Source organism: Oryctolagus cuniculus, chromosome 1 (assembly GCF_051225735.1).
Source record: "Oryctolagus cuniculus isolate XC-2025 breed Fujian yellow rabbit chromosome 1, ASM5122573v1, whole genome shotgun sequence".
NCBI classification, from domain to species: Eukaryota; Metazoa; Chordata; class Mammalia; order Lagomorpha; family Leporidae; genus Oryctolagus; species Oryctolagus cuniculus.
This window is the reverse complement of record NC_142867.1, coordinates 115,389,831-115,403,558: the sequence shown is the minus strand read 5'-3', so window position 1 is coordinate 115,403,558 and position 13,728 is coordinate 115,389,831. Positions and strand designations below refer to the sequence as shown.

Below are 13,728 nucleotides of genomic sequence, written 5' to 3'. Positions count from 1 at the left end.
AATTAGGTTTGGACAAGGTAAATGGTAGAACTAGTATTTAACCCAAGCAGTCTGCTTCCCACTGCATTGAAAGCCCCCTTCTAATCAACAGCTTTTAACTTCTGTACTGCATTGCATCATTTACTGCTTCATTAAGACAGGGATATCACCCAGCCATCCCACTCCTGGGAATTTACCCAAACCAAAAGAAATCAGTATGTGAAACAGTTATCTGTACCCCTATGTTCATTGCAGCATAATTCACAATAGCTAAGATATGGAATCAACCCAGATGTCCATCAACTAATGACTGGATAAAGAAATTATGGTATATATACACTATGGAGTACTACTCAACTGTGAAAAAAAATGAAATCCTGTCTTTTGCAACAAGATGATCACAACGGTAAACTGTTATACTTAGTGAAATAAGCCAGTCCCAAAAGGACACATATCACATATTTTCTCTGATCCGATGCAACTATTAGAATACCTGAAATGTAATGTATTGGAGCGAAATAGACATTTTGAGAGTGGATGATTGTTTACTGCCCTTATCTCTTCCACTGAAGATTAATCTTTTGCTTAGCTTTGTTTTGTTTTATTTTGTTTTGTTTTCTTTTCTTTTTCTTCACACTATTTACTGAACCCCTTTACTCAGAGTAGGGTGAGCTATATGTCACTAAGTATACTGACAATAGATCATTGCAAAAATGAAGACTGGGAATCCGAGAGGGAGGAAGGAAGGGCTGGAATGTGGGTGGGAGGGAGGGGAAGTCCCACTATGCTCGTAAATCTGTATATATGAAATATATGAAACTTAAATTAAATACAATTTAAAAATAAATTAATTTAAATTTGAGCATAAAAATTCAGTGATATTACCACATTATTTTAGATTTCCTGACATTTCGTGGCCACTCAAAGTTACCATACACACTGATTATTAGATTAAACTTTTTAAAAAAAGATTGAGTTATTTATTTGAAAAGCAGAGAAAGAGAGGGAGAAACAGAGAGGTCTTCCACCTGGTTTACTTCCCAAGTGGCGACAATGGCTGGGTCTGGGCCAGGTCAAAGGCAAGAGCCCAGAACTCCATCTGGGTCTCCCAAGTGGGTGGCAGGGCCCTAAGCACTTGGGGCATCTTCTGCTGGCTTCCCAGGTGCATTAGGGAGCTGGATCGGAAGTGGAACAGCTGGGACTCGAACCAGCACTCGTACAGGATGCAGTGTTGCAGGTGGTAGCTTACCCAGTATGCCACAACACCAGCCTCTTTGATCATACAAGGCCTGGGAGGTAGACTTCTACTAGTTCTGACACAAGGGGCCAGACAGGCGTCTCTCATTATTTGTATGTTACTGACATCCTCAGCTAGGCCGTGAGACATTTGACAGAGGGAGCATCCTGAGACGGGTGACTTACTCCAAATCATCACCAAACAGCAGTGCCTGGACCAAATCAAGGCCACCAGACTGCAAACACACATGTACCCTGAACCTTCTCCAAGATGAGGTCATAGCGGGGGTGGGGGGCAAACCTTGAAATACGGACAAGGATATAAGGAGTATAGGAAACGCAAAGGCCCTTGATGATAACCATTGCATTTAAAAAAAACGTAAAGAAAGCGACAAAAAAAAAAAGGCAACAAGCTGTCCTTTGCCACTGGAGACCTGCCTACCACAGGCTGCCGCCTCTCTCTCAGTTGCAATGGTCCCAGTACGGATGTAACATCACCACCCTGCACGAGCCGATTCATTACCTGTCCTTCACAACACTGTCCCAGGCACGGACGTCCTCCTCCCTGGCCGCCTCGGCTGCTCTTCTGCTGGCTTCCTCCTGGGTCTCACTCAGGCTGTCCGGTCCAGGGCTTCCCTCTAAACTGTCAGGCTCCATGTCATTGTCCCGGAGTTGGTACTCCCGCTCAGAAAGGGAGTGCATCTCTTGAGCGAGGCTTTCTGAGTCAGATTCCAAGGAGTCTTTGGAAAGGTGCAGGTCGTCTTGCTTCACAGGTGGGTCTGAGGACGAGAAGTTCAGCTTCGGATGAGGGACAGGAGACTGCAGAGAGGGCTTGGGAATTAGCTTTCTCTGACTCATCATGCAAGGTGAAAGAATTAACAGAGGATACTCTTGTTGAGAGGAGCAGCTGGTTGACTTAAAGTTGTGGTTCACAAAAGCATTACCTAAAAACAAAATGTATTTTTGTTAGTCTGGGGTCACTGGAGTCTCCTTAATGGCAATGTTAATCCAAAAGGTCAGTGAGTCAAGAGAATCTGTTATCTGTAGGCTTTTTTTCCTGCACCCTTTTGTGTTTATGAGGGAGGTACACTGGAAAAACTATTGCTTGTCTATGTACAGCAATACAGTTGGTGTAGAGCTCATCAGTAGCCTAAAATGGCTGCTTCTAGCTTCCCAGGGCTTGTTACCAACTAGCTTGGACCAAGCCACATGTTTTAAGCACAAAAGTACCTTGAAAGCTTTATTTCAAATGCCCAGGGCAATAAAAATATGCTCTGTTCAGTAATATCCATGGGTACAGGAAAACAGGTGCAAGATCTACCTTTTGGAAAGCAAAGACAAGAGAAAGAAGAGTGGTTTCCCAAAGTGCAGCTGTGAACCAGTGAGTTGTTTTGTTCCTAGACCTGTTTCAGCTGACCACATCTTTTGCAAAAGACTTTTTGAAACACCCAGGTTGCTAGACACATGTGATTTAGGTGGACGTGACGTGGAGATCAACCTCAGCTCGGTATTTAAAACAACAACAACAACAGAATAACGATTCAAGCTGTTCAACAAAAGATGTGGGGGCCTTGAGAATTGTGCTACTGAGCAATTCACAGACAGCAGAGGCTGGATGTCCACAAACCTGATGCTGTCCTGGGGAAAGCGGGGAGGGTGGGAGATCGCTCGAGCAACAGCTGAGAGTTAGCTGGAGTCTCTGCCACCTTGTTGAGTGTGATTCCCAGCGCCCCTCACTGTTTCAAAGGGCTGTTATAATGACCCCTGAAGCACTGGAGTGCATACAGGATTGAAAGCACATGATGTTTTTGGATTGTGCCTCCTTTCATCTCTACCTAGTGTTTCTATTTTGGTTTATCTTCTATCTCACTGCCTTTATGTCCCCCCCCCCCCCCAGGTAACAGAAACCGTTACTACTGGAGATTACTGTAAGATTTGTGCTCTTTCTTGTTCTCTTGGCAAATCCTAACTTTTAACTAAATAACAGGGCCTTATTCCTCCTCTCAGGATTGCGCCCGATGTTGACCTTGTTGCTAATTTGCTTAGGTTCCCAAGGAAGCTCAACTCCCTGGGGGTGGGTGGGTGGGGGAAGCACCCTGACAAACCTAGCAGACAAAAGGTAACCTTCATATTTAAATACACACAACGAGATCTTTCTAGTCAACTCCGTTCTCTCTGTTGGTAGATGGACATCAGTAAAACCTAATTTTACAGACTGGTTTCCTGTATTAAATCTCTGATTTTAAAAACACATATTGTATTCTGCCATATTATTTACTGCCGAGAAGCAGACTGCCTGTTTATTTTTAGGACATTGCCATAAAGCAACAGATCTACCAAACACTAATACATTTAAACTAACACAGTTTGTATAAACACCAGTTTTACTGTCAGAGTTACCGTCATTATTTAAGACCTTGAGGAGCAAGCGTACAATAACCATCACAGTCCATTTTAGAATTGCTCTTTCATAAAATAATTCATCCCCTTCAGCTCTTCTTTCCTTCAATGAGGTAAGGCTAGAGTTTCCCGGAATTCATAGGCAAGGCAATGTAGGAGGTAATAATTTTGTTAACAGATGAACGGAATTTGAGAAGAGCAAAGTGAAATCTCACACAGGCTGGGTTTCCTGGGGAGCTCTGGTTTTTTGAGGGCATGGGATGAAAGAAGAAATACTGACAAGCCTAGAGAAGTTAGCCAGCGGGCTGAGGGGTGCGGGTCCCGGCACCGCGCAGCGGGAAACGGTCGTGGCGCGGGAGTTTCCAGGCCGACCGCCCAAGGATGTCCAGGGAGGAGGCAGGGCCTGGCCTGAGGAACCTGGGTCTGGGCCACCAGCCCTGGGATTGCGACCTCCCTCCCCGGGAACCAGGAGGCCTGACCGCGCTGCAGAGGTGAGAGGTGCTGAGGGGGGCCGCCGCTCGGACACTGGTCAGGGACCAGGCCCGCCGCCAGGGGCGTTTGCAGGTGCAGGAAGTGACGGCCGCGCGAGCCTCGTGGCCTGGGCCGGCCTCGCCTGACCCGGCTCTGGGAGCCCCTCGGGGTGTGGCCCGCGACCCCGACCTCGCAGCGTCCCAAGGCTGGCTCCTCAGAGTCCTCCCGTCCCGACCCAGTTTGCTCGGGCGGATTCCCGGTCCCCCCGCTCTCCCTCCCCGGCCGCGCCGCCCACCCCGGCGCCGGGAGGCCACCGCCCGTCACCTGCGCGGCGCTTCCCGGCGGCCCCGCATCCTCCTCGGGCTCCCGCCGGCGCTCTCCGCGGCCCGCCCGCCCCGGCGCTGCCTGGAGACGGCGGCCAACACAGCCGGCCGCGCCCCTCGGGCCCGCGGCGCCCAGGCGGGGAGGGCGGGCCGCCGCGCGCCCAACTGCACCTGCTGTCGCTGGCGCGGAGGCCGGGCCCCGCCGAGGGGCCGCCGCGCGCACACCCTGACCCCGACGCGGGAAGCCGAAGGGCAGGAGAGGCGGGCTGCCGTACATAAAGCAGCTAGGATACCAAGAACTCCTGTTTAAAAAAAAAAAAAAAAATCCAACCATGAGCGGGTGAATGACTGGGACACGTATTTCACCAAAAAAGAAAAAAAAAATCAAGTGGCCCGTAAATATTTGTGGTTTATTGAAAAGGTGCTTAATTCGTTAACACTCAGAAGAGGGCAAGTTAAAGCCACAGTGAACACCCTGCTCACCAGCCAGGCGCCAGAAGTGTGCTGGTGCCTGGTTAGAGGGCCAGGTGGGGAGCGAACCCCTAGGGTGCGAACCTGCAAGGGGATGTGAACTGGTGCCACCAGTCTGGAGAATGATTTGTCTTTGTATACGTGTACTTTAGGATCCGGTAATCTCTCTTGGGCATTTCCCCGGAAGAACTGTGTGCTCCTGTGCATCAAAACTGTAAATAATCAAAATCCCATCAACAATAGGTGGTTCACTACACTGCGACATTCCATATGGCAACATGCTAGACGGCAGTGGGGATGAACGGAACAGTTACATACAGCAAGGTGGGGCATCTGACAAAAGTGGGGCATCTGTCAGGCACAGTATAGAGCCACCGCAACAAAAATCCAGGAGAAAGCAGCTACGGTTTGATTTTGTAGATGAAAACTGCAGACAAGCTAACCTAAACTGTGCTTATGCATTTGTACTTCATGGAGAAAGCTAAGTAGTGATGCCCATGAGGCTGAGATTGTGGTCAGCTGTGGCTGCAGAGCGAGGGTTATGGAGAAGGGTGCTTTGGGGATACTATTTCCCGACCTCAGTAGTGGTTCTGTAGATGTTTATTTTTATAACACTTTGTTAAGCCACACATTTAGGTACGTGTAGACTATTTCACTGTCAAAAATGTTTTAAGGAAGAGTGAAAGAAGGAAGTGTTGGGAATTATGTTCACGTTAAAATAGCATAAAATCCCATTAAAACCCCAAGTAGATTTGAGTAACTGACTTTAAAGAAGCAAGGATGCTTCGGTACCAGTTGGCTCATTAATGACAGGAAACACGGGGAATTGGAAAATGTCCTTAGACCCAGAAAAGCAAACAGCAGTATCAGGGACATAGTAACTACGGGAAGCAGCTTCCACTCCATAGCTGGTGGAACACGGAGATAAACCTGGAGTCACAAACGGAAGCTTAGAGGAGAGGCCCCCGGAGTGGGGATCCAGGCCTCCCAGGACCAGAACCCAGCTAGCGCGTGCTCGTGTCCCTGAAAAGGTCCCGATGAAACTGGTTCTGGGAATATGGGAGAAACTGGAATCAACTGCTGCTCCTGGAACAAACTGAGCTGCTGGCCTGAAGAAACACTCCAAGGTGACCCTGGGAGGAATCGGGGCCAAGAATGGCAAAAGAATCCCTTTTCCTTTCTCCCGTTTGTGGTTGCTTGCTGCTGCCCCCTGGTGGCAAGAGTTTAACAAGGGGCCGGATGGCAAAGGAGACAGATTGCTCCACCCATACAAAGTATCTAAAGCCCAGAGACAGCAGCTAACAGGCAGCACAGTAATGCTGGCCTCACAATTCGTGAGGATTACAGAGAGCATGCAAACAAAATAAAGCCATAAAGTGCATTGTTTTCATCGGCTGTTATAATAATAATATTGTTAATTTCCATATGAATAGCACTTCCCAGGGGTTGCAGAGTGCTTTTGCATATATTATCTGTTCAGAATTCAGCTGTCAACCTGACCCTGAACTAACCAAAACACAGAGAAGAATGAGAAAAACAAGTCAGATGATTAAAATACATAGACTAGTGATCTGAGCCGAAGTTTACTCCTTTTCCTCCACATTCCATTCATGCACGCGCCCTGTTTCCCTCTCCCCGCTGTTCCTCAAGCTCTGTCCAACGAGTCCTTCCCTCTGCCCCCTTTCACCTCCTGTTCTGACACCTGTTCAGACTCCTCGCTCAGCGTCATTTCTCCAGACGGAATTTAAAGATACCCCACCACCACCACCACCAAACATTGTCTCTGTGGTTCTGGGGCTAGGATAATTCTCAACCTGGACAGTTTCTGTTCTTAAGGGGACATTTGACAGCATCTCAAGACATTTTACATGGTCACAACCTGGGGAGTGCTCCTGGCAACTGGTGATCAGAGGCCATGGCTACTGGTAGTCATCCTACAGTGCCTAGCGCAGCCTCCATGGCAACAGAAAATGGTCCACAATGCTGAGGTTGACAAACCCTATGTTAGGCTGATAGTACTTCTGTGGTCCCGACACAGTCAAGAGTACATATTGTACAACGCTGCATTGAAATTACCTGCATGGGGAGCCAGTGTTGTGGTGCAGCGTGTTAAGCTGTGGCTTGTGACTTATTTATCCCATACCAGTCAGAGGGCTGGTTTGCATCTCAGCTGCTCTGCTTCTGATCCAGCTCCCTGCTAATGCACCTGAGAAGGCAGCAGAAGATGACTCAAGTACCTGGGCCCCTGCCACCCACATGGGAGACCAGGGTGGGGTTCCTGGCTCTTTCTTGCACCTGGCATGGGTCTGGCTGTTGTGGCTATTTGGTAGTGACCTATTAGATGGAAGATCTTGCTCTCTCCCTCTCTCTGTCTGTCCCTCCTTGTGTGTCATGCAGCCTTTCAAATGAATACATGAAACTGAAAGAAACAAATTACTTGCATTTTTTGGTCATCTCCTTACTATACTCTTAAACTTGCAGAAAATAGCATTGTGCATGGCATCTAATAGATGCTCAATAGATGTTGAAAAAAAGTCACAATATCTACATTTTAGCATCTGAATGGAGAACACGTAAGTATAGTCCTTTAGGCTCTTTAACAGAACCGGTAAGAGTGGCTGGCCCATCATGTTCTTTGTTAGGGATACTCTCTTACTTGTCGCTCCCCCTCTTCGTGGAGGAACGACACAGGACCCTGCGCTGTTCTTTTGTCTGCTCGGCCCTCCCCGGGTTTGCTGCTGGTTCTTCCCGGGTTGGCTACTGTCCCTTCCACCTCCGTGGAAGGGCGGTTCCCCCTGCCACATTCCCCACTTCCGCGGGGGAGCGGCACACCGCCGGCTGGCTCTCTCGGGGGCTGCACAGGTGTTCCCTCAGGTGTTCCCCTTAGATGTTCCTGGTGCATGTTGTCTCTCTCCTCCTTTATAGTCCTCCTCCGCCAATCCCAACTCGGCTGCCCACACGCCGAGTACGCTGCTCTCCTCCAATCAGGAGCAGGTCCTACAGTTTATTGGTTGAACTGGAGGCAGCTGCGTAGAAGCTGTTTTCTCCTCTCCCAGCGCCATATTGTGGGAAAGCAGATGCATAGAATAAGTCTTAATTCCAGTAACTTAGTCTAGTCCGAGTTGCTCCCAGTTGCTCCCCACATTACTTAGTATATGACTAGCATGATAAGATAATTTATTACATAAATCCAGGCAGGAACTAAAAAAAATGATGCTATTCATACATTATGCCAGGATAACAGCTATAAACAGAACTTGTCCCAGGTATCCAGGAAGTGTGACCATTCCTTACATCACTGAAACAAGTTGCATTGTTCCTTTATACATACGTTGAATTAGAAGCAATGATTAGAATGGGTTGCTGGGGCACTCTGAGGGCAGAGGAAGGGCAATGCCAGTGAGTGTAGAGACAGAAATATCACAAGAAGAAGAGTTATGCAAGCAGACGATGCAACCTGAGATCATTTGGTGCAGGGAATAAGCACCTTACACTTATTATTCCACGTGACAATCACACATTAGAGCAAGCACAAATTCTGATTTTCATAATGATTAATTTTTTAAAACTTAGGGTAAATCAATTTGCTGAATACTGACTAAAAGGGTAAAAGTATGTAGCATTTTTAAAAGATATTTATCCAAGGGGCCAACACTGTGGCGACCCGGGTAAAGATGCTGCCTGCATTGCCGGCATCCCATATTGGGTGCCAGTTTGCATTCCAGCTGCTCCACTTCTGACCCAGCTCTCTGCTGTGGCCTGGGAAAGCAGTAGATGATGGCCCAAGGCCTTGGACCCCTGCACCCATGTGGGAGATGTGGAAGAAGCTCCTGGCTCCTCGCTTCAGATCGACCCAGCTCTGACAGTTGCAGCCATTTGGGAAGTGAACCAGCGGATGGAAGACCTCCCTCTCTCTCTCTTCCTCTCTCCCCCTGCCTCTCTGTAACTTTGCTTTTTAAAGCCGGCGCCGTGGCTCAATAGGCTAATCCTCCACCTTGCGGCGCCGGCACACCGGGTTCTAGTCCCGGTTGGGGCGCCGGATTCTGTCCCGGTTGCCCCTCTTCCAGGCCAGCTCTCTGCTATGGCCAGGGAGTGCAGTGGAGGATGGCCCAGGTGCTTGGGCCCTGCACCCCACGGGAGACCAGGAAAAAGCACCTGGCTCCTGGCTCCTGCCAGGATCAGCGCGGTGCGCCGGCTGCAGCGGCGGCCATTGGAGGGTGAACCAACGGCAAAGGAAGACCTTTCTCTCTCTGTCTCTCTCTCTCACTGTCCACTCTGCCTGTCAAAAAAAAAAAAAAAAAAAAAAAAAAACTTTGCTTTTTAAGTAAATAAATATATCTTTTAAAAACACATTTATCCAAAATACTAAAATGCTTAAAATCTTTTTTTAAAGATTTATTTTATTTATTTGAAAGGCAAAGTTAGAGAGAGGCAAAGGCAGAGATAGAGAGAGGTCGTCCATCTGCTGGTTCACTCCCCAGATGGTCACAATGGCCGGAGCTGAGCCAATCCAAAGCCAGGAGCTTCCTCCAGGTCTCCCACGTGGGTGCAGGGACCCAAGGACTTGAGCCATCTTGTACTGCTTTCCCAGGCCATAGCAGAGAGCTGGATCAGAAGAGGAGCAGCTGGGACTAGAACCGGCGCCCATATGGGATGCCGGGGCTTCAGGCCAGGGCTTTAACTCCCTGCGCCACAATGCCTGCCCCATAAAATGCTTAAAATCTTAAGGGATAAACTCTCAATCACAAAAAGTTGTTCAGAATAACTCAGCATTGAGAATTTTTGGTAGATTGAAATCCCATTGAATATATGAACATACTTTCAAAGGTTTGTGGAAACTAGAATTAAAAGATCAACTTATTTTTGTGCAAAAGCTTGGAATCCTTGCATGACTTTCTCATCATATGTGTTTTCCATGAGCTTTTTCAAGCTCCCTGGTATGTTTTAATTTCAAAATTTTTGGCACCAAAGTAAATTTATCTTCTATTTGTATTTTTAAGTTTTAATTAATTTATTTTTAATATTTATTTTACTTATTTGATAGGCAGAGTTTCCGAGAGAGAGAGAGAGAGAGAGATCTTCCATCTGTTGGTTCATTTCACAAATGCCTGCAATAATGAGAGTTGGGCCGGGCCAGGCCAAAGCCAGGAGCACCAGACTCCATCTGAATTTTTTTTTTTTTTTTTTTTTTGACAGGCAGAGTGGACAGTGAGAGAGAGAGACAGAGAGAAAGGTCTTACTTTTTCCGTTGGGTCACACACACACACACACACACCCGCTGCAGCTGGTGCACCGTGCTGATCTGAAGCCAGGAGCCAGGTGCCTCTCCTGGTCTCCCATGCAGGTGCACGGCCCAAAGACCTGGGCCATTCTCCACTGCCTTCCTGGGCCACAGCAGAGAGCTGGACAGGAAGAGGAGCAACCGGGACAGAATCTGGCACCCTGACCAGGACTAGAACCCAGTGTGCCATCGCCACAGGCGGAGGATTAGCCTATTGAGCCGTGGTGTCGGCCCTGAATTTTCCATGTGCGTGACAGAGACCCAGATACCTGAGCCATCCCCTGCTGCCTCCCAGGGTGGTCATTGACAAGAAGCTGGAATCCTAAGTGGACCAGCCAAGACTTAAACCCAGGCCCTCCGATATGGGATGCAGGTGTCCCAAGCAGCATCTTAACTGTTATGCTAAATGCCTGCCCCTGTTTTTCATTGTTAAAAACAATTTAAAAACATTTTAATTGTGGAAATTGAAGAAAAAGTAAAGAATGAGGACATTGGCCCCACCCAACTTAAACAGTTATCTACAAAGCTTCAACAAGTCACATGTGTGGCAACAGTCACACAACAGTCTTAGTTCTATACAGGGGATTCACCACCCCCACCAAACGATTGAAAAATTATTTACAAGAAACCCCCAGCTATTACCTGGTTTAATCTGTAAGAATTTAAGGACATATCTTTAAGAAATCATTTTAAAATAGCCACAGTGCCATTATCACCTGTAAAACAAACTTAGCAGTAACCCTTAATATCATTTAGTGTTCAGTTTTTACAGATTGTCTAAGTCTTTTCTATACTTGATTGTTTTGAATCAGGATCCAAATAAGCCCCACAAAATAGTTTTAAAAATAACAGTGTTGGCCGGCGCCGCGGCTCACTAGGCTAATCCTCCGCCTAGCGGCGCCGGCACACCGGGTTCTAGTCCCGGTTGGGGCGCCGGATTCTGTCCCGGTTGCCCCTCTTCCAGGCCAGCTCTCTGCTGTGGCCCGGGAGTGCAGTGGAGGATGGCCCAGGTGCTTGGGCCCTGCACCCCATGGGAGACCAGGAAAAGCACCTGGCTCCTGGCTCCTGCCATCGGATCAGCGCGGTGCGCCGGCCGCAGCGCGCCGGCCGCGGCGGCCATTGGAGGGTGAACCAACGGCAAAGGAAGACCTTTCTCTCTGTCTCTCTCTCTCGCTGTCCACTCTGCCTGTCAAAAAAAAAAAAAAAAAAAAAAAAAAAACAGTGTTTACTACTAGTCGAACAATACCCTATACCTTGTGCGGTTGTGTGAGTGCAGCCTGTTGAAATCCTTGCTTAGTATATACTAAGTTGATCTTCAGTATATGAAGGTAATTGAAAATGAAACTCGATGAAGGGCGGGATGGGAGAGGGAGTGGGAGAGGGGAGGGCCACGGGAGGGAGGGAGGTTGGTGGGGGAAGCCACAACAATACACAAGTTGCACTTTGTAAATTCACATTTATTAAATAAAAAAAACTATATAACAAACAAAAAAGAAAAAAAAGAACTTAATACTTTACCCTTTTAGTATTTTTTATGTTCTACTTAAAACTATTGGTTGAACTCTGTAATTAATACACAGTTACTCTTAGGTGTTTAATTAAGACTATAACTAGTACTCAAATAGTATTTTACACTTTGTGTTTCTGTGTGGGTGCAAACTGTTGAAATCTTTACTTAATATATGCTAAATTGGTCTTCTGTATATAAAGATAATTGAAAATTAATCTTGATGTGAATGGAAGGGGAGAGGGAGTGGGAGAGGGGAGTGTTGTGGGTGGGAGGGAAGTTATGGGGGAGGGGAAGCTATTGTAATCCATAAGCTGTACTTTGGAAATTTATGTTCATTAAATAAAATTTAAAAAAAAAGTGTTTGAAGTAGAATTCATTTACCCTACAATTCAATCTTTTAAACTATACAGTTCAGTAGTTTTTTAGTATAAAAATCTTCAAAACCTTAATGGAAAATGCATATTGTGCAAAAACTATTGGTGACTTTTAAAATATTTTTGTGCCAAAATAAACTCATGCTAGGTTGTTATAACACGTCTGAACAGGATCTCCTTTGAGCCACTAAAAAGGATAAGGCATCAATGTGAAAACAGCTCCTAAAAGTGAGGCAAGAACAAACGTCAAATTTATGGCGAAGCTTGGGCACGAGGATGAAGTCACGGATGTTCTAGGGAAGGGTTCTGGGGCCGATACCCGAAAGAATTCAGTGGTTTCCAAATGGACGGCTCATTTTAGGAAGTGTCCGGGTGACATTGGAGATGAGGCCTGCTGCAGCAGGGTGTCTACTCCAATGAGTGAGGAAAGAATTATCTTGTTGATGCTTTGATTGAAGAGAGCTGATGAGTAACAGTAGAAATAGCCAGTACCTCAAATATCTCAGCTGGTTCAGCATACAGAACGCTGATTGAAATATTTAAAGTTAAGGGGTTGGTGCTGTGGCACAGTGGGTGAAAGCCCTGGCCTGAAGCCCCGGCATCCCATATGGGCGCTGGTTCTAGTCCCGGCTGCTCATCTTCCGATCCAGCTCTCTGCTATGGCCTGGGAAAGCAGTACAAGATGGCCCAAGTCCTTGGGCCCCTGCACACACATGGGAGACCTGGAAGACGCTCCTGGCTCCTGGCTTCGGATCGGCGCAGCTCCAGCCATTTTGGCCATCTGGGGAGTGAACCAGTGGATGGAAGACTCTCTCTGTCTTGACTTCTCTCTGTAACTCTGCCTTTCAAATAAATAAAATAAATCTTTTTTAAAAAAAGAAAAATTTAAACTTAAGAAAAAAGGAGCCCAAACAGTTGTGTCCAGATCAGCTGCACACAAGAGCAGAGCTTTAAACAAGTGGATAAAGATTTTGAAACCTTTCCTGCAGGAATTGTGATGTAAATCTACAGGTCTCTTTGCACTCTGATCCCAGAAGACAAAGCACTATCAAAGCGGTGACTACAAAGACCTGGAAGTGGTGCAGTTAAAACAGAAGAGGACTGGTTAACAGCAAAGGTCATGGTACTGGTTCTTTGAGATTTTGGTTGTTGACTGAAGGGCTAAAGTATGATAACGTCTGCTTAGAAGGGGAGTGTCTGGAGGAAGTTCACTAAGTTTTAGCAGAAAAATTCCCAGGAAAGCTTGACCAGAAAGTCCTCCACCATGAAAACATTCCTGTTTGATCTTCTCCCCAGACAAGGGTGATTTTGCAAGTTTTGATGGGAAATCATTAGGCATCCACCTTACAGACATTATTTGGCTCCTTCTCACTTCTTTTTATCTCTTTATTTTAAAAAATATTTTTCAAAAAATTATTCATTTATTTGAAAGAGTTACACAGAGAAAGAAGGAGAGACAGAAGAGAGAGGTCTTCCATCCACTGGTTCACTCCCCAACTGGCCGCAACGGCGGGAGCTGTGCCGATCTGAAGCCAGGAGCCAGGAGCTTCTTCCAGGTCTCCCACGCAGGTGCAGGGGCCCAACGACTTGGGCCATCTTGTACTGCTTTCCCAGGCCATAGCAGAGAGCTGGATCAGAAGTGGAGCAGCCAAGACTAGAACCAACACCAATATGGGATACCCG

At 47.0% G+C, this 13,728-nt stretch overlaps 1 protein-coding gene across 4 annotated transcripts in view; it reads right to left on the bottom strand.

Moving 5' to 3' along the window:
• JHY (junctional cadherin complex regulator) overlaps nt 1-4,647 on the bottom strand; it is a 70,560-nt gene extending 65,913 nt beyond the window's left edge. Inside the window, exons 1-2 of one of the 4 annotated variants that reach the window (XM_089334900.1) lie at nt 4,411-4,647; nt 1,739-2,159 (exon numbers count right to left, since the gene is read on the bottom strand). In XM_089334900.1, coding sequence (XP_089191026.1) covers nt 1,739-2,076 — 338 coding nt within the window. In that variant the 5' untranslated portion in view covers nt 2,077-2,159; nt 4,411-4,647. Of the gene's footprint in view, nt 1-1,738; nt 2,160-3,895; nt 4,195-4,410 lie in introns of those variants that run through there. The other 3 variants (XM_051848511.3, XM_051848520.3, XM_051848516.3) reach the window with 3 other exon arrangements.
• Nucleotides 4,648-13,728: the final 9,081 nt, after the last annotated feature.